Genomic DNA, 19577 nt, shown 5'->3' on the forward strand with positions numbered 1-19577 from the left:
ACAAAGACTGGGTTCACACAAGACATTAAACACCCTAAAGAATCACGCCTAAGCAAGTTTAGCATGTGAAAATGTTACTTCTAAGTGTACAACTGGTTAAGTGTATTGTGGGAGCATAACTACCATATAATTTCTCATATGAAAACCTAGGTTAGTGGCCACACCCATGCCTTCTAGAAATACCCCTGGTACCCCCGTTCGCCGCACATCTCCAGTTGGGCATCCCTTGGGTTAAGATTAGACAGGAGTCTACTACAATTTTTATTCATTCTCAGGATTTTAGATTTTTCTAAAAACCATGATTTTTCTTCATACAACAACAAAGAACAGTGATAATGAAAAACAGGATCAAAATGCATCAACAGGTTAAGTAGATGTTGCAACGTACTCTACAAATCATTGAGAAGTCAAAACGTAAGATATACAAAAATTAAGACATACATGAAGCAAACAAAAAATCCAGCATTAAAAGTAAAAAAATTTTTTTTTTTAAATGTTTGGTTGAATGTAACCTTTTGGTTGGAAAAATAACCAAGGTGAATGAAACAATCTGCAAATTATTTTGGAAATAATGAATCTTTGTGAGCAATGAACAAATACATTTCTGACCATTTCAAGGCACCAATTCTATTTTGGGCATCATTTTTTATTCATTTTTTTAAATGCGCAACGAAATAACCATCATTTTCATAGGCCTAGAAAATTTTGTACTTTTCACTTCTTCCTAACAAGACAAATGTTTTCCAATATTTTTCCCTAGTGCGCGCCTTTTTGTATGCAATTTTCAGCAAGATACATGCTTGGCACACAACCTTGCTATCATTTCCCTTTTATGCCCAATTTTCCCTACAAGACATTATTTTGGTATGCACCACTTGATAATGAGGAGCAAAATCGGAAGTACCCAAAGCTAAATTATATTCAGATTTGTATATATTCGTTCCAGAAGTACAAATTAAGCTGTGAATAAAAGTTTTGACTAATCAGCCCTTCTGGAGCTGCATAGGAAAAACATTGTCGAATCTCTTTTCTAACAAGACAGAACTTTCTCCAGGGAACTAGGGGAGTCTAGTCTAACAAAGAGAAGGACTAGGGATGATAGGATGGCAGTCTTCCAGTAGTTTATTTATTTATTTTATTTATTTATTAGATTTGTATGCTGCCCCTCTCCGAAGACTCGGGGCGGCTAACAATAAAAAAGACAATGTAACAAATCTAATATTAAAAATAATCTAAAAAACCCCAATCTAAAGAAACAATCATACATACAAGCATACCATGTATAAATTCTATAAGCCTAGGGGAAAGGGAAAATTTCAATTCCCCCATGCCTGACGACAGAGGTGGGTTTTAAGGAGCTTACGAAAGGCAAGGAGGGTGGGGGCAACTCTGATATCTGGGGGGAGCTGGTTCCAGAGGGTCGGGGCCGCCACAGAGAAGGCTCTTCTCCAGGGTCCCGCAAAATGACATTGTTTAGTCAACGGGACCTGGAGAAGGCCAACTCTGTGGGACCTAACCAGTCACTGGGATTTGTGCGGCAGAAGGCAGTCCTTCTGCCGCACGAATGAGGGCATGAGCGCTTCGCCTGGCAACGGAAGTCCGGAGGTGGGGTTTCCAAGCGAGGGGAGGCTCAGGGAAATCCCAGCAATGCAAGAACGGGCGCTTCGGTTGGCAATGGACGTCCAGAGGCGGGAATTCCCAGCGAGGGGAGGCTCAGGGGAATCCCAGCTCTTCAGCTGGCAACGGAAGTCCAGAGGCGGGGCATCCCAGCAGCGGTGGCTCGGGTTTGTTAGGTGAAAATAGTTCAGAAGACGAGGCAAAAAAATCTTAAATACCGGGTTCGTATCTCGAAAAGTTTGTATGAAAAGACATTCGTAAGACGAGGTACCACTGTGTGTGGATTGTGTTTATGTATTGTGCTTAACTATTGATAAGCTCAGAGAGCAGCAAGGATTCCCTCATTTCAACCCTGAGCTACAAATATTCCCCTTTATCAGTAGTTATGAAGTGTGGATTTCAGCTCTCAGAATTCCCCATCATTGCTGGCTGGGGAATTCTGGGAATTGAAGCCCACACATCTTAAACGTTGTTTTCAGCTTTGAATCCAAATCACTCAACCACTCCGACTTGTTTTAAAAAAAGAATTTTTTTTAGTCAAAAGCCCCCAACCAACCTTCAGTCCCCTACATAGTGACCTAAAATTTGAATCTATTGATTTTTACAAATAATCATAAATACATATTGCATATAATTCAGGGATTTTTGTCACCTACCTCGTTTCATTCCCAGATTATTTCTTACAAATGGCAATGGCTCAAGATCACGCCATGCTTATTAGAAGAAATCTATCCATCCCCTTTATTTTTATTTTACCAAATTCATGATCAAAAATCCTAAGATTTTTATTAATATTGTTTCTTCATTGCTTATTTAACCCCTGTGACAATCATCAAGTGTTGTACCTCATGATTCTTGACAAGTTTATCTTTTTCTTTTATGTACACTGAGAGCATATGCACCAAGACAAATTCCTTGTGTGTCCAATCACAATTAGCCAAAAAAGAATTCTATTCTATTCTATTATAAAATTAACAAAATGAGAATGATAAAAAGAACCTTTGTTTGATGCAAATGGGGGGGGTGGGGTGAAAAAATGTAGTGGGTAAATGGAATTTAATTTTTTGGAAAAAGATGACAAATTGTGATTAACCTATACCAGTGATGGCGAACCTTTTTTTCCTCGGGTCTGTGCGTGTGTTATCATGCAGGCACAAGTGCCCATACCCATAATTCAATGCCTGGGGATGGCGAAAATGGCCTCCCCCACTCCCTGGAGGCCCTCTGGAGGCCTGAAACAGCCCATTTTCCAAACTCATTTGGGCCCGGTAGGCCCGTTTTTTTGCCGTCCCCAGGTTCCAGAGGCAAAAATGCCCTCCTCTATCTCCCCAGAGACTCTCCGGAAGCTAAAAATGCCCCCCCCCCCCCCCCAAAACCACCGGGTGAGCTGAAAATCAGCTGGCTGGCATGTACATGCATATTGGAGTTGAGCTAGGGCAATGGCTCGTGTGCCAGCAGATATGGCTCTGCGTGCCACCGGTGGCACCTATGCCATAGGTTCGCCATCGCTGACCTATACCTTATTTCTTCCAAAATAAGGCATCCCTGATAATAAGCCCAATTGGGCTTTTGAGTGCGTGGCAATAAAGCCAAGCTCTTATTTCAAGGTTCAAAAAAATATGAGACAGATTCTTCTTTCCAGGGAAACATGATACTTCCTCAACCAACAAGACCTAATCTAGATCAGGCCAAGATGGATTGACAACAAAGTTAATAAAATCCAGAAATGCAGCAGTACAATCTGCAAGTGATGCCAGATTATCTCTGAGCCCTTTGATTATATCGTTCTGCAGAATTCCGGGGTCTCTTTTTACCCTCAATAATATTCTTTGGTGCCCAACCACAACCCCACGCAACCCTCATTCTCGGCCCCTTTGTAATATAACATTTTCTTCTGATCTATGTTACCTCCTTGCCTGGACACAAGAAGGATCCACTGACCGAAGAGACCACGACTGCTTTTGCAGAGAAGATAAGATCTCCCAATCAGGTCTAAAGAGGGATGGAAAATTGGCAAAACTGAACACTTAAGATAGGACCCAAAATAGGCCATGATCATGAAAATTTAAACCCTCCCCCCCCCCCCCCCCATTCTGGATTACACATTGTAAAGTCCACATAATCTGATTGATTGGGGAGAAGCAACAGGAACACACAAGTTGTCTGTCCATCTAGGGGCTTCATTTTGGATCCTTCCCATCTCTCCAGATCTTCTTCTTGCCTCATTCGGACTTTGACTTCGCGCAGTTCCCTCTTCCACGGATGTTGAGGAGGAGCAGGAGGCCCAAGGAGACAGTGGCCGGTACACACATGGCAAAAGGCTCTTTCAAAACCAGGAGAGTGTAGATGGCACCTGCAGTGTCACACACAAAGAGAGGAGGGGCAGAATTCTAAAACCAAGCTGCAATTCAAATATTAGACTGTGCACAATTGAGTAAACTTACATTAGAAGAAAGAGAATATGATACCTTATGGGGGAAATTCTACAACTGGATTGAAGGGGAAAAGGAAACAGGATAATTGTTCAAAAAAATAAAGGAGAAAACGTAGAAACAGAAATGTAAATGTAAACATTCTTTGAAGTTTGATGTTTTTTGTAGTATTACAGTATGTTTTGTTATTTTTAAAACTGAATAAAAATCAATTTTAAAAAGAAAAAAATGCTATTTATTTATTTATTTGATTGATTGATTTTTATGCCGCCCTTCTCCTTAGACTCAGGGCGGCTTACAACATGTTAACAATAGCACTTTTTAACAGAGCCAGCATATTGCCCCCACAATCCGAGTCCTCATTTTACTCACCTTGAAGGATGGAAGGCTGAGTCAATCTTGAGCCGGTGATAAGGTTTGAACCGCCAACCTACAGATCTACAATCAGTTTCAGTTGCCTGCAGTATAGCACTCTACCTGCTGCGTCACCCTGGCTCATTCAAAGGCTACCAACGGCTAACCCAAGTTGGACTGGGTTAGCCGTTTGTTTTGCTAATGTATAAATACGGTAAGCTGTCAGCCAAGTTATACTTTTAACTAGGGTATACAAAGCCTTTGCCAGATTTATCCTTGAATACTGCTCACCTGCCTGGAACCCATACTGTATTTCGGACATTAACACATGCAAATGACATACAAATTCGTGAAGCATTCCAGATGTTTAAAAAGAGCCTTGGTGGCACAGTGGTTAGAGTGCAGTACTATAAGCTACTTCTGCTGATCGAATGTCAGTAGTCTCAAGATTGACTCAGTCTTCCATCCTTCCGTGGTGGGTCAAATAAGGACCCAGATTGTTGAGGGCAATATGCTTACTCTTTGTAAACTAGAGAGGGCTGTAAAGCACTGTGAAGTGATATACATATCTAAATGCTATTGCTATTGCTACATTAGAAAGGGTCCAGAGGTATTTTATGAGAAGAGTACTGTACTCAGCTCCTCTGTTCGCAATAAAATTCCTTATTCCACTAGATTTTTAGGCCTGAATAACCTTAAACTATGCCATCTAAGTCCTGATCTAAGCTTAGTACATATCTACCTTAATGTCCTACCTGTTAAAGACTGCTTTAATTTCAATAACACAATGGCTATTAATAGTTACAAACCACATCTAATCCACTCTAATCCCGATTGCAGAAAATATGACTTCTGCAAGAGTAGTAAATGTCTCACCTTACTGATCCTATTGTTAGTTTCTCTAACCCCTATTTCATTTACCTTAAGCTGTCTGTTGTGGACCTTACACATTTCTTAAGAGGTTCCTAAGAGGGCATACATAAGCGCCCCAGGTGCCTACCATCCTGTACCCATTGGTATGTACTCATTTTATGTGTTAATGGCTATTGTCCTGCTTCTTTATATCCATTTATTTGAGCCATTTTTTCATGTTTCCTGTTTCCTGGCACTTGTTGAAAAATAATAAAATAAAATAAAATAAAATAAAATAAAATAAAATAAAATAAAATAAAATAAAATAAAATAAAATAAAATAAAATAAAATAAAATAAAATAAAATAAAATAAAATAAAATAAAATAAAATAAAATAAAATAAAATAAAATAAAATAAAATAAAATAAAATAAAATAAAATAAAATAAAATAAAATAAAATAAAATAAAATAAAATAAAATAAAAAATAAATAAAATAAAATAAAATAAAATAAATAAAATAAAATAAAATAATGAAATGAAATGAGATAATAAAATAAAATAAAATAAAATAAAATAAAATAAAATAAAATAAAAAATAAAATAAAATAAAATAAAATAAATAAAATAAAATAATGAAATGAAATGAGATAATAAAATAAAATAAAATAAAATAATAAAATAAAATAATAAAATAATAAAATAAAATAAAATAATAAAATAAAATAAAATAATAAAATAAAATAATAAAATAAAATAAAATGAAATAAAATAAAATAAAATAAAACTAAATTAAACAAAATTAAATAAAATTAAATAAAATTAAATAAAGTAAAGTACGGTAAAATAATATATATATAAAATAAAATATAAAATAAAATAAAATAAATATAAAAGATTAAAATAATAAAATAAATAAAATAAAATAAATTACATTTTAAAAATAAAAATATTGTTGCAAAACACTTTGAAGACCTCTGTGATAAACTCTTCTTTCCCAGGATTGCTCAATATGTCATCCTTCAGATGTGCAGGGACCCAAATTGTTGGGGGCAATCTGCTGACTCTGTAAACCACTTAGAGAGGGCTATAAAGACCAGATTGACCGAACCATTAGCAGCCCGCTGGTGACATGGCGTCAAAGATCCAGTTCGGTCGGTGCTGGTCCATGGGCGCCACCATCTTTTTTTCCAAAAGTTTCAGCATTTTTTTTACTGTTTTGAAGGTTTTTCCTGTTCTTCTGCGCATAAAAGGGCTTTCCCGTCCTCCCCTGGGTTTAAACTGACCTTTATTCCTTCGCCCGAAACACAACTGTTTTGAGCCGATTCCAGCTACTGAGCATGTGCAGAAGCCAAATTGCATGAAGGAATGCGCGCACACATGCACAAAAATTACAATGTGAACTGGTGGCAAAGGTAAGTGGAACCCACCCCTGGGAAGGCTCCAGACTGGAGAGGACCACAGACAACCCAGCGGTTCTTAATATGTTCATTTTGCATCAAGTTACACTGGCCAACACAAAAAATCCATCAGCTGTTTTATGGAGTTTGATGTGCTGATTCCAAAAATATGCTTAGTTTTGCTCTATCACATAAAGTTTCTGATATAGAAGCATTTTTGTTATTTCTACATTTTCAATGTATGTGGTAATTACTGTTTTCCTTATGTTGCCAGTATGTTTCCTATACCTTACAATAATGATGCTGCTCCATGGAAACTATACCTGCTATTGAAAAACTATATACATTTTTGAAATCAGAACAAAACAATGATTCAGAAAAGTGCAAGATCAACTGCGAGGATTACAAAAAATATTTTTTGTAGACCTGTGTTATCATTACCACCTAGCTCCAGCCCAGAAGTAGTGAATGTGTTTATTTTTGGGGGTATGTGTGTGGTTTAAATTGTTTTTTAACATTCTTTTTACTTGTTGTATGCCACCCAGAGTCCGCCAGGAGTTGGGCGGCTTATAAATTTAATAAATTAAATTAAATCACTGGTACCAGCTTACTGGTACATGATTGTATTTCTCTCCAGCTGCCAACCAACATCTGCTCAGCTACTATTTGGCTGGGCTCCCTGTTTTCTCAGGGCAATTTCATGCCGGGGAATTTGGGGAACTGAAATAGATCTAAAAGATGCTTTAAGAGAATAGAAATGATAACATCCGTTTGCTTCTTCCCCCTCACAAAATGAGATTAAATCTATTGGGGGAAAAAGCAAACACATTTGTGGTAATCGGCATTGCCAAACCCAATGGGACTATCCAAGATAAGCTACCATATTTTTTTGGAATATAAGACACACCTTAGTTTTGGGGGAGGAAAAAAAGGGAGGGGGGGAAATCTGAGTCTGCCTCCCAGCAATTTGGCTCCTAGCAAACGGCACAGATGAAATACACTGTTTGCTGTGTATTTCTGTGCATATGTGCCTGACCCATAAAAATAGCAAATAATTGGAGAAATGTACATTATGGCAGTATATTAATGCCAGAAAGTTTTCTTAAATGAAGTCACACTAACTCCTCCCAATTATTTAAATAGATCTGCTCCAGGACTAACTTGGGGTTTAACTCAGCTGCCTTATCTCAGCTGCCTTATCTTAATACTAAACCAGGACACTATTACATTTCAGATTATACTTTTACAGATCTTTAAAACTGATGTGGCTTTTTGGAAGTATACATTATTCTCTGCCATTTAAAAGAAGATATAATAGCACTGGGCCTCTTCAGATCAAGCATTTATTTTAAAAAGCTTCTTCATTTTTGTTAAGTTGTCCAGAACAATAATAAAGTAGTCTAATAATTTGAACATCTTACAGACAGTTATAGTGATTGACTTACCTCCTTGCATTAGGTTTTAGCAGCCTCATTAGCACAAGAAAATAAAATTCTGTCTCTGCTTCTCCCACCTAGCAATTTGCCTCCTTGCAGTTAGTTTCAGTTTGAGCATGTGGCCTGCCTGCAGCCTCATGAATCAGTTGTGGGGCAGGAGGCTGAAAATCAATTGTTTGGCTTAACGGGCTCTGTGCTGTTTGCTGGAAGGAAGTAAACTGCTAAGAGGCAGAGGCCAAAGGGTGGGGGTGGCTGGGTGGGGCTACATTTGGTGTATAAGATGCACCCATGCTATGGGCCCCATCAGTCCGATTATTCTGACTGCCAAGGTCCAGGAAAAGAGTTTCACCTGCCTTCTGAAATGTGTTACCTATCCAATGCTTTGGACAATTGTAGCCAGGCCTCCAACAGCTTGGTCATTTCTTCTGCAGCCGCCATGGCTTTCCTGAAGGCCTCTGCATCCGATAACAGAGCTCCAGAAATCAGGCTGCAGAAGAAATGGGCCGAGGTGTAGGAGGCCTGGCGGCAACTATCTGAAGGTAAGGAGTAGGGCAGCTCCACAGCTTCAGTGAGGCCGGGGCACATGGGCAGGGGGGCAGCGCATGGGTTGTGTGCATGCGTGGGGAGGAGGACATCGCATTATGGGTGTGGGCTCCCACGTACACACTATCGTCCGTGCACGCACTCTTTTGGCACCCAAGTCAAAAAAGAGTCGCAATCATGGGTGTTTAGTCACGCTGGCCCCATGAACATGAGAATTGTCTCGTCCAAACACTGGCTGCATCAATCAAGAAACAGAGATGAGCATCATGCCCCAAAGTTGAACACAAGTGACAGGGAAACTTTTACCTTTGTGTGTATGTGTATGTGTATGTGTGTGTGTGTGTGTGTGTGTGTATGAAAGATTGTAAGTCATCAAGAGTCACCCTGTAGTAATATGGGCAGCCAATATATTTTATAAAGAAATAAATAAGTTGGGATGAGGCTAAAATGCGTGTCAGTAAAAGCCACTCCGAGTCTCCGGAGAGGGGCGGCATACAAATCTAATTAATAATAATAATAATAATAATAATAATAATAATAATAATAATAATAATAATAATAGACAGCTGATTGACAAGAGCCTCGAAGGGGCAGGAATCCGATACCTTTCTGCAAGCGATCCACTCTAACTTGCCACAAATCATCATAGAAATAGTTCAGGAACAGATCCCGGTCAGAAATTCATTAACAGGACCTATCCTTACCTATCATGACCACGGTGAGCACAAAATTGCTGATTTCTTGTAACAATTGAGGTCCGAAGGCTAAAAGGCAACCTCCTATCACTTCTATCCAGCCCACTATTTCCATGTACGATCCTGGTTCCGGCTTGTAGCCAAACTCCTTCAACGGGGAGACATCTGCAAATCTTTCAAATTGGGTTTTCTGCAATACGAAGGAAAAGGAGTGTCAAGAGGCAAGGACAACTAAGGAAGTGGTGGGATTCAAAAAAAAATGTTACTACCAGTTCCTCAGAGTGTTGCTTGGTGGGCGAAGCAGGGGAAGGATACTGCAAAATCCCCATTTCCTCCCAATCAGCTGGGACTCGGGAGGCAGAAAACAGATGGGGGTGAGACCAGAGTGTCAGAGGTGGTATTTACCAATTCTCCGAACTACTCAAAATTTCCACTACTGATTCTCCAGAACTGGTCAGAACCTGCTGAAACCCAATATTAGATAGAAGAGGGTTATGCAATTTTTAAAGTAGCTGGTAATAATTTAATTTAATTTAATTTAATTTAATTTAGTTTAGTTTAGTTTAGTTTAGTTTAGTTTAGTTTAGTTTAGTTTAGTTTAGTTTAGTTTAGTTTAGTTTAATTTAATTTTCGTAAGAAGCAATTTTTCCCATAAGAATTAATGTAAAAGCAAATAATGCGTGTGAACCCATCCCAAAAGTCACCCCTTTTGCCTTATTACTGTTTAAAACAAAAGCAAAGTACATCTATACACACAGAGATGTGATGAATTGCTGGAGGACTAGGCGCTTGAGCGATGGGAGGTGGGAGGTGGAAGGTCGGTGGGAGGCAGTGAATGGGAGGCAGTGAGTGGGAGAAGCATGATACCGTAATCTTAATTTCTACGTGCACTACATTACATTTTGCTACTCTATTTGTTTCTTACATTCGAGAGGAACACAGAAGTGGCCGACCGAAGGGTAGAGACAAAGGATGCTGGGAACAATAGAAAATGGGTTACAGGGACAAAAAGAGAATGGGTCAATGACTCAATCACCTGATGAGCTCTGAGAGACTCACTCATTGGTCACAGGTAATGGCGGTGGCCAGGAAATTTTTCCAGGCTTGGGTTCGTAAGTGGAAAATGGTTCTTGAGAAGAGGCAAAAAAATCTTGAACACCTGGTTCGTATCTAGAAAAGTCCATACGTATGCTGTGGTTAGCTCGAGCCCAGCTCCTGCCCCAAGGACTGTGGATGTGGGGGAGACATCCACATGCTGCAGGCCTGTTTTGCCCCCGGTTGGAATCTGCTGATGAAGGCTCCTCTGACACAGAAGACATGAGTGACAGGGAGGAGGAGAGTGTGGTAGACAGCTCAGAAGGAGATCAATTATCTAGCTCCTCCTTGGATTCAGAACAAGAGTTAATGATACAGCCGTGCATGCGGAGAGCGATGCATAGGCAACAACAACTGAGAGATTATTATCAAAGAAAATGAGGCCACCTGTGGTTGGGTGGGGCTGTGGTAATTAGTGAGGCTGCTATAAAGAGCAGCCTGTGGGTTTGGCCATTGTGGAGGATTATCTGATCGTTGTGTTTCGTGACTGCTTTACTGACTTTGACCTTTTGTGTGCTGATTTTTCCCCGCTTTGAAACTCAACCAGAGCAAAGTGTGTTTCACTTTGTGAAAGAAGAAGGACTGTGAATTGCCTCACAGCTGCAAGCTAAGTATCACAGAACTGATAAGAGACTTGTATAAATTACCAGTTTGTTTGGAGACAAGTGCTCTTTGCTATACCAAAAAGAGGGCTTAGGTTAAGTGAATTTTCATTATAAAGAACATTGTTTTGAATTTTCAAACATGTGTGTGTCTGAAATTTGTACCTGTGAATTTTTGGGAAGAGTCTACCAGAGAGCCCGACAGAACAACGTATAGCCGTTCGTAGGTAGAGGTACCACTGTATTAGTAATAAGAACAGTAAAACCCCATAAGTCCTAACGAACTATCCAATCACACCCACATGCGTACAGAATCAGATGCACAAATAATCCAGAAAATGTGGGTGGCAAACCACATCGAAAACATCCATGCATTGCTGTATCACATTGCTGTGACACAGGTAAGCCCTCAACCTATACCTAAGGCAGAGGTGGGAAATTATTTATTTATTTATTTATTTTATTATTTAGATTTGTATGCCGCCCCTCTCCGAAGAGATGGCGCTTTTATGACCTGTGGACTTCAACTCCCAGAAGTCCCAAGGCAGCCTCAGGAATTCTGGGAGTTGAAGTCCACAAGTCATAAAAGTGTCACAGTTCCTCACCCCTGAATTAAGCGATTGACTTTTCTTCAAACAGTCCAACCAGCTCAAGCAGGATGGACATCTGCAGATCCCATCAGCCAAAGGCTCATCAGCCAAATAAGATCAGAAGGCAAAGGGATTTTTCTGCAGTGGCCCCTACTCTATGGAACACCTTCCCATCAGACATCCGAATGGGCCCAACCCCTCTTAGCCTTTCAGAAAGCCCTAAAAACCTTGGCTATGTTCCAGAGCCTGGCACACTGAGTATGTCAAGGGCCCCATTTCCTGGCTATATTGCTAACTGGCTTAGTACAGAAGTGGCCAAAATTGTGGAAACCTTTTTGAGAAAGTGCATTTTTCAGGTTTGATGGCTAATAACACCACTTTCTTTGGGAGGAGTTTCAAAGTAATCATATTCTACTGCTGGAATGGCCCAGACCTTAACCCAGTTGAAAATCTATGGAGCCAACTAACCAGAAACGACCCAACAATAAAACCCAGTTAGTAGAAGCAATTGTTCAATCTTGGTTTCCCATTATAACAGCAGTAGAACTAAAAGACTTGGTTCACTCCATGAGAAGATGTTGTAAGGCCGTAATCCACGCTAAAGGTTACTCAACTAAGTATTGACTGGCATTGTGATAATTTTTGTTTATCTCATTTTTTTCTATGGTGATAATTTTTGTATATCTTGTTTCACTTTTCTTCTTTATAACTGTTATGCTAATAGCAAATCCTTCATAAAGGTTCTTGCATTACATTCTTTATTATTTTTCCATTGATATATAATTTTATGGTACTATCCCCCCCCCCCCCCCCAAAAAAAGTGGTCTTAGCTAGTTTACACGTTTATCAAAAGGTTTCCACAATTTTGGCCTCCACCATACCTTGCTCCTATGTATATATTTAATCTGTTTTAAAGTGTTTTTATGGGGTTTTATTGTTTTTATTGTTTTTATTGTCTGAAAACATTTTTAATATTTTTCTTCTTTACTTCCTCTTTTACTACTTTGGGTGTCGAGGAAGATGCAAAGTTCTGAATCTTGCAGTTATTAACCCCGTTGTTAACTCCCAAAGACTCCTTTGGGATTGGGAAGCATATAAATTCAAATAAATCAATAAATGAGTGAGTCAGTGAGAAAGATGCTGCTGTAATGTTGAGGTTGTGTCTTCTCCTTCTTCTGAGTCTGCCTCATTTTAATATTTTTAACTGGAATATATATATATATATATATATTATATATATATATATATATATATATATGTCACATGTTTAAGCTGAATTATATATATATATATATATATATATATATATAACTGTAAGCTGCCCAAACTCATTGACCGGTATGGCCCCCAAAATTGAACAAATAGAAACATAGAAGATTGACGGCAGAAAAAGACCTCATGGTCCATCTAGTCTGCCCTTATACTATTTCCTGTATTTTATCTTAGGATGGATCTATGTTTATCCCAGGCATGTTTAAATTCAGTTACTGAGGATTTACCAACCAGGTCTGCTGGAATTTTGTTCCAAGCATCTACTACTCTTTCAGTCAAATAATATTTTCTCACATTATTATTATTATTATTATTATTATTATTATTATTATTATTATTATTATTATTATTTAGATTTGTATGCCGCCCCTCTCTGCAGACTCATTGCTGTTGAACTTTCCCCCAACCAACCTAAATGAAATAAACTTGTGACCATTTGTTTACTGACTGTTCAAAGTTCACCACAGAATTGGGAAAAAAGTGGTATGACAGGTTCCTTGCACTTTGTCCCAGTATCCTCATGGCCACATAGGTAAAATTCTGGCACTTGGCACGATTTACAAAACATGCACATCATAAGCTCAACCAGTCGCCCTTTGCGACCTTCCCAGCCACTTTCCTAATAAGCAAAGTCAATGGGAGAATTATTGATTAATAATTGTGTGATTAGTCAGATGACAATTCATTTAATGACCAAACTGATTAGTGATGGAAGTTCCAGTCCCTGATGTGGCTGTCAGCCAAGGACTCGCCTGCATGTTCCTTCAGTCATTATCTTTTCCATCTTCTCCTTTGCATTCTGACAAGGTCTTAATCATTTCTTAATTGGTCAGCAATCCGAACAGATCTGTAAGTGGGTTAAAATTTGGCAACTTTAAGACTTATGGACTTCAACTCCCAGAACCAGCCAAGAACTCAACCACGCTCAGGAACCACCAAGAATTCCACTGTTAATTCATCTGTCCAAGTATCAGTGGCATAGAGGTAGACAAAACATTTTGATAAGAATTCTGGGAGTTGAAGTCCACAAGTCTTAAAAGTTGCCAAAACCTCTGCTCTAAAATCTTGTGGCTCATCTTAACTCAATGAGTGTTGTCTCTTCCTCCCATCCCACTTTTCATTTTTATTTTAAAAGTAATTTTCACCAGCCCAGTGGAAACAGGTAGCCCTCTGGGTCTCAATTGCACACATTCTGATCGAGATATTTCCCTAAGGATTCGGCTCTCCAACACAAGTCTGAAAGCTCCGAATGGTTCCGGTGAATCATCCAGATTGGATCCAGGCAGCTCTCTGTTCCAAAAAACTATCTGGCAACGGGCTCTCTCCCACCCCACAACAAAAATTAAGTCCAACTATCTTAAAGTTCCCAAGGTTGGGAAACACTGATTTAAGTGTATTTGTGTGCGGGAGAAAGAGGGGAAAGAAGAGAATGGTTGTGAGGGGTGTATGCCTATATGAGAAAGAGGGGAGGGTATGATTGAGTGTGTTTGTGTGAGAGAAAGGAAGAGAGAGTGATTGTGAGTGGTGTGTGATGTGTGTATGAGAGAGAGAGAAAGGAAGAATGGTTGTGAGTGGTATGTGAGAGAGCCTATTTGTGTGAGAGAAAGAGAGAAAGAGTGGTTGAGTGGTATGTGTGTGAATGATTGCTTGAGTCAGTTTGTGAAAGAGAGAGAAAGGAAGAGTGAAAGGGATTGTGTGTGGTGGGGGAGGGGAGGGGAAAGGAATCCCTGCCCTGAAAAGGGCGCCTCCCCACCCTCCGAAGACAGCAAACAAGCCCTTTGCGGGCAGGAAGCAGTGCGCACTAGCGCGCCGGGGAAGCTGCGCCTCTTTTGTTTTGCAAGCGCGCGACACAACGGGACAGCTGAGCCGAAAGCTCTGCCGCCTGGTCGCTTACCGGGATCTACCCGCATCGAGGGTAAATCCCACAAGCGAGGACGAGCCCCAACCGCCTTAAGTCCCCGCGAGAACCGGGCTCGCCAAAGCAGCGCCCACGCGCCCTGCGCAGCTCCAAAAGATTATGTTGCGACCCTGAACTAAGAGGGTCCCCCGCAAAGATCCGCTCGGCGAGGGAATCTGGTGGGGTCGCTAGATCCGGGCTGGGCGGCTGCAGCAGCCCCCGACTGGCTTCCCCTTTCCCGCCTCACCAGCTGCCGGTGCGCGTCTCCGGCGATCAGGTCCGTCAGCTTGACCGCCCCGCTAACGGCGAAGAAAAGGCCCAGCACCACGCGGAGGGCGGAGAAGAGCAGCGCCATCGTCGCCTTGGTGGGTTTCTCCCGCCTTTCCCGCCCGTTGGCGGCCAGCCGGAGGAGGTGGAACCGGGGGGCAGGGCGGAGAAACCCGCCCCGGACGGAGGCGCCTCCCGCTTTGCCTTTTTGCCAAGCCCGAGTATCCGTGCGTAATTGCGCTCGGCCCGCCCGGTGCGGGGCTTGGCTTGCATGCAACCAAAAGATTGCGAGCCCGGGTGGATTCAGGAGTGGGGGACAGAAGGGAGGGCTCTTGGGGAGAGAGCTGCATTGGGGGAGAAGCGCAGGTTCCCAAAGTGAGATCCGAGCTGGTGCGCTTTTGTCGCCGCCGTCTTGGGCAGGTGAGAAATGGCGCGTGAATAAAGAACCAGGGACGGACCGTCTTCTTCGTGGTTATCCCGACCGTCTCGTATTGTTTAATTTTAAATGGGCACGTTAAAAGCAGGGGTCTTCAACCTGGGCACCTTGGAAGACTTGTGGACTTCAACTCTTTGCTGGCTGAGGAACTCTGGGAGTTGAAGTCCACAGTCTTCCAAGGTGCCCAGGTTGAAGACCCCTGCTGGCTGAGGAACTCTGGGAGTTGAAGTCCACAAGTCTTCCAAAGTACCAAGGTTGAAGACCCCTGCTGGCTGAGGAACTCTGGGAGTTGAAGTCCACAAGTCTTCCAAGGTGCCAAGAATCACAGATCCTCTCCATTGGTATGGCCGAGAAACAGGCTTATGCCACGCCAGGGTTGGGGTCAAGTCTAATACAGTGGAACCCCGACATAAGAGCTGCTCGACTTAAGAGCTACTCGAGATAAGAGCTGGGAGAGGAGAGACATTTTTTAATTTTATTTTATTTATTACTTCTCGAGCCGAGAAGAGCCGGGCTGGCTTACTTTCCTTCCTTCCCGCGCTGATGCAGAGCCACTCGAACAAAGCGTCGCGCCCCTCTGATGCTTTCGGCGGCTTCCGAAGCGACGCTGGGCTCTTTTGCCGCCAAAAGCGTCAGGGGGGCGTGACGCTTTGTCGGAGTGGCTCTGCATCAGCGCGGGAAGGAAGGAAAGTAAGCCAGCCCGGCTCTTCTCGGCTCGTATCCCGGCACTTGGTGAGTGGAGAGGCGGTCGCCTCCCCTGCCGCCCCACTCTGGGGGTCCTTGGCTTCTGCTGGGGGTGGGGGGATCCGAACGCTGTTTTGAATTTCACATTCCGAGTGGCCCAAACGCCAAAGGCGAACTTCCGCACCTCAGGAGTTAGCTCGCAAACGGCGCGGCTGTTTTAAAACATCGCTGCCGGCCTGGGGGGGGAGAGGGAAAGGGGGGAGAGGGGGGAGAGAAAGAGAGAGGGAGAGAGAGAAAGAGAGAGGGAAAGGGGGGAGAGGGGGGAGAGAAAGAGAGAGGGATAGAAAGAGAGAGAGAGAGATGCTCAGTGAGCCTTTCTTTGAAGTTGCCTTTCTTTCTTTCTTTCTCTCTTTCTTTTTCTCTCTTGCTCTCTTGCTCTTTCATTCTTTCTTTCTCTTTCTTTCTTTCTCTTGCTTTCTTTCTTTTTCTTTCTCTCCTTCCTTCCCTCCTTCCATTTCTTTCATTCTCCCTCTCTATTTTTATTTCTCTTTCATTTTCTTTCTTTCTCTCTTGCTTGCTTTCTTTCTTGCTCTTTTTCTTTCTCTCTTTTACCTTCCCTTCCTCTATTTCTTGCTTTCCTTTTCCTTCCTCCCTTCTTTCCTCCCTCTACAGGATTGGGTGGCAGTGAAGTTACTCTCCCCTTTCATAAGTTTCCTTGCTTCCTTCCTCTGTTCCTGTCCCTTCACCCTTTCTTTCTTTCTTTCCTTCCTTCCTTTCCTCCCTCCATTTCTTGCTTTCCTTTTCCTTCCTCCCTTCTTTCCTCCCTCTACAGGATTGGGTGGCAGTGAAGTTGAATAAATAACTACAGTTTAATGAATAAAAATAAAAGTTTGCCATGTTGATTGTTTTGGGTAAAAAGAGGAAGGGAAGGAAAGCTCTCAGCTTATCAGCTTATTAATAAGTAAAGTTACATTTATTCTTGCAATGTCTTTTTGCATAATTTAGACTAACTTTGTGAGTTTTTTGAGGGCTGGAACCAATTAAAATTATTTACATTAATTCCTATGGGGAAAAGTCGTTCGAGATAAGAGCTGCTCGACTTAAGAGCGCAGGTCCGGAACGAATTAAACTCATATCTCAAGGTACCACTGTATGTGGTTGGGGAGGTGGGGGAGAGAGAGATCTTGCTGAAGATTTAAATCTTCCAGGTATAAGAGGATCCCTGGCTGAAAAAGCTGATGGGAAGAGGAGGTTGGTGGAGGGGTGGGGGTCCTAGAAAAAGTGACCTTCAAAACACATTGTATAAGGCCCCGGGGGAGGAGAGAAGATTTGTGTCAGGGTTGGAGCCTTTCTCAGGTCAGAGGTGGAAAAGCTGCTCTTTTTAAGATTGGATTTGGTGTTATATTGGGGCCGGTTTGGGGTAGATCCTTCCTGTTTTTTAATTGCAAAGCCCCCAAGGATAAAATACAATAAATATATCCCTTTTGAGAAGGTCAGAAAAGCAACACAAACATATAGAAGTGAAGGAAAAGGAAAATACAGTGGTACCTCTATCTAAGAACGCCTCTTTTTTTGCCTCTTTAGAACCATTTCTACTTAAGAGTCTGAGCCCAGAAAAATTTCCAAGGAAATTTGAGAGTGGCACAAAGGCCCAGCCAGTTTCCTGCCATTCCCTTTAATCCCAGCTATCTCAGCTTTTCTGGGCTGCCACAGGAGCCTTTCGGTGGTGCTTAAGGAGGCTTTGGCAGACCAGAGAGAACAAAGCATTTTCCTTTCTCTGGGTGCTTGCAGAGGGAATAAACCATTTTGCTATGCCTCCTGGAGCATCTGGGCGCGGAAAGGCAAAAGGGGGGCACTTCGCCCTGGACAGATCAACTCAGCTTCAGACAAGCCAAGGAGTTGCCACAGTGAAGGAAAGGCGCCAGCTACAAAGCGAGCGAGCGAGAGGGGAGCCCTTCAGCATGGGAAGGAAGAGGAAGCAGGTAGCAGCAACAGCAGCCACCTTTCCATCAAAGGAGCGGGAGGTTCCCCCCTCTAGGCCACCTGGGTTTCTCTCTCCAAAAAGTGGAGTGCAGTGTATGGGAGGCAGCCTCACACTGGGTGTATGGGAGGTGCGTGCTCCTTGCAGCCTCAGAGTCCCTTTTTTTTTTTAGCCTTAAAGTTTTGGATTTTTTTTTAATTCACCTCACCTTCCTTTGGCAGCCAATGTCCTCCTCTTCTTCCTCCTCCTCCTCTCACCCGAATTCCGAGCTTTTATTTCTTTCCTAATGGGTTTGCATGGATTATTTGCTTTTACATTGATTCCTATGGGGAAAATTGCTTGGAAAAATTGGGAATTAAGTTCTTAAGTAGAGGTACCACTGTACGTGGAAACTCAACAAGAGTTAAGAATGATGTGAAAACATGAAAATTTTATTGGAGTGGCTCCATCAGACATTGTGAAGAAGTTTCTTTGTCATCTGTTAGCTTCTCTGAGCTTGCTTGTTTTCTTTCTTTCATTATTCAGCCGGCACTGATGACGCTAGCTGGGTAGGTAATGGAATGTCTACAAGAAAACCACCAAGCTGAGAGAGCTCCAACTCCAGAGTTCGAAAGAGTTACAAATTTCTATTGGAAAATAATTTATGGAGGAATTGGGGGCTGGGTGTCTTCAAATTGAGAAAACTCAGCAAGCCGGCAGGTATACGTGGTGAGGGGAAATTACATTGCATAAAACTTCAGCAGTCATGCTCCCATCAAACAATTCGTAATTACCGAAAGCAATTAAAAAGCAACATTTAAAACACTGCAGAAAAGTAGCCTTGCTTATAGAGCAAGAACATTTCTTACGTGCAGTTTTTGTTCCTGTGTAGAAAATGAAAAGGTGTGTATGAAAATATGAAGCAAGGATGATTTGCAAAGATGGAGAGGTATAAGGAACAGTAAATAATGCAAACTAAATACTGCTGCAGCTTGCTTGTATTTTTTTAACCTTTTCTCTACATTGAACATTGTTTTCATGAAAAAAACAATCAGATGTGTGTGTAGGGGGGGGGGGGGAATCTTCGCAGCTGCCTACTTGAGAATACAGTAGTCTGAAAGAAAATCACCAAACCCAGGACACCAAAGTCCCCACTTTGAATATTCTCTTGTATAGCTAGATGCGTCTTGCAAGAGACCAGTATTAGTATCAGACAGTTCATTTAGCTTTGGTTCACAAAGTGTGATTGTAGCAGTTTCAGATTTGCTTCAGCGTGGAATTTTGCAAGCTTAAACCACTCAGCCTGTGTTCCGTCTCTTCCCAAACATCTTCCCCATCTTTCTCGTTGGGAAGATAAACATGGAGCTCCAGCTTTGGCCTCCTCGTCTGGGGTAGCAGCGGTAGGTCTCTCTGCCACAGGAGTCTGCAGTTCAACCCAGTGACAA

The 19577-nt window shown here is 41.7% G+C and overlaps 1 protein-coding gene across 1 annotated transcript; it reads right to left on the bottom strand.

The window, feature by feature from the left end:
* Positions 1-248: 248 nt before the first annotated feature.
* TMEM35B (transmembrane protein 35B) lies at positions 249-15230 on the bottom strand. Its single transcript, XM_070764797.1, has 3 exons — positions 15033-15230; positions 9339-9519; positions 249-3970 (listed from the first exon to the last, which is right to left on the bottom strand). Exons 1-3 carry the CDS (start codon positions 15138-15140, stop codon positions 3840-3842), a joined length of 420 nt encoding a protein of 139 aa, XP_070620898.1. The 5' UTR covers positions 15141-15230; the 3' UTR covers positions 249-3839.
* Positions 15231-19577: the final 4347 nt, after the last annotated feature.

The sequence above is a fragment of the Erythrolamprus reginae genome, chromosome 11, assembly GCF_031021105.1.
Source record: "Erythrolamprus reginae isolate rEryReg1 chromosome 11, rEryReg1.hap1, whole genome shotgun sequence".
Lineage (NCBI taxonomy): Eukaryota > Metazoa > Chordata > Lepidosauria > Squamata > Dipsadidae > Erythrolamprus > Erythrolamprus reginae.

What these genes read in the sequence shown, in the direction of transcription:
- TMEM35B (XM_070764797.1), bottom strand. Translation starts at nt 15,140, where the DNA reads ATGGCGCTGCTCTTCTCCGCCCTCCGCGTGGTGCTGGGCCTTTTCTTC. An exon ending in GAGACGCGCACCGGCAGCTG is followed by an intron (nt 9,520 to 15,032) that starts GTGAGGCGGGAA and finishes TTCGTATTGCAG; the next exon opens with AAAACCCAATTTGAAAGATT. An exon ending in GCTCACCGTGGTCATGATAG is followed by an intron (nt 3,971 to 9,338) that starts GTAAGGATAGGT and finishes GTGACACTGCAG; the next exon opens with GTGCCATCTACACTCTCCTG.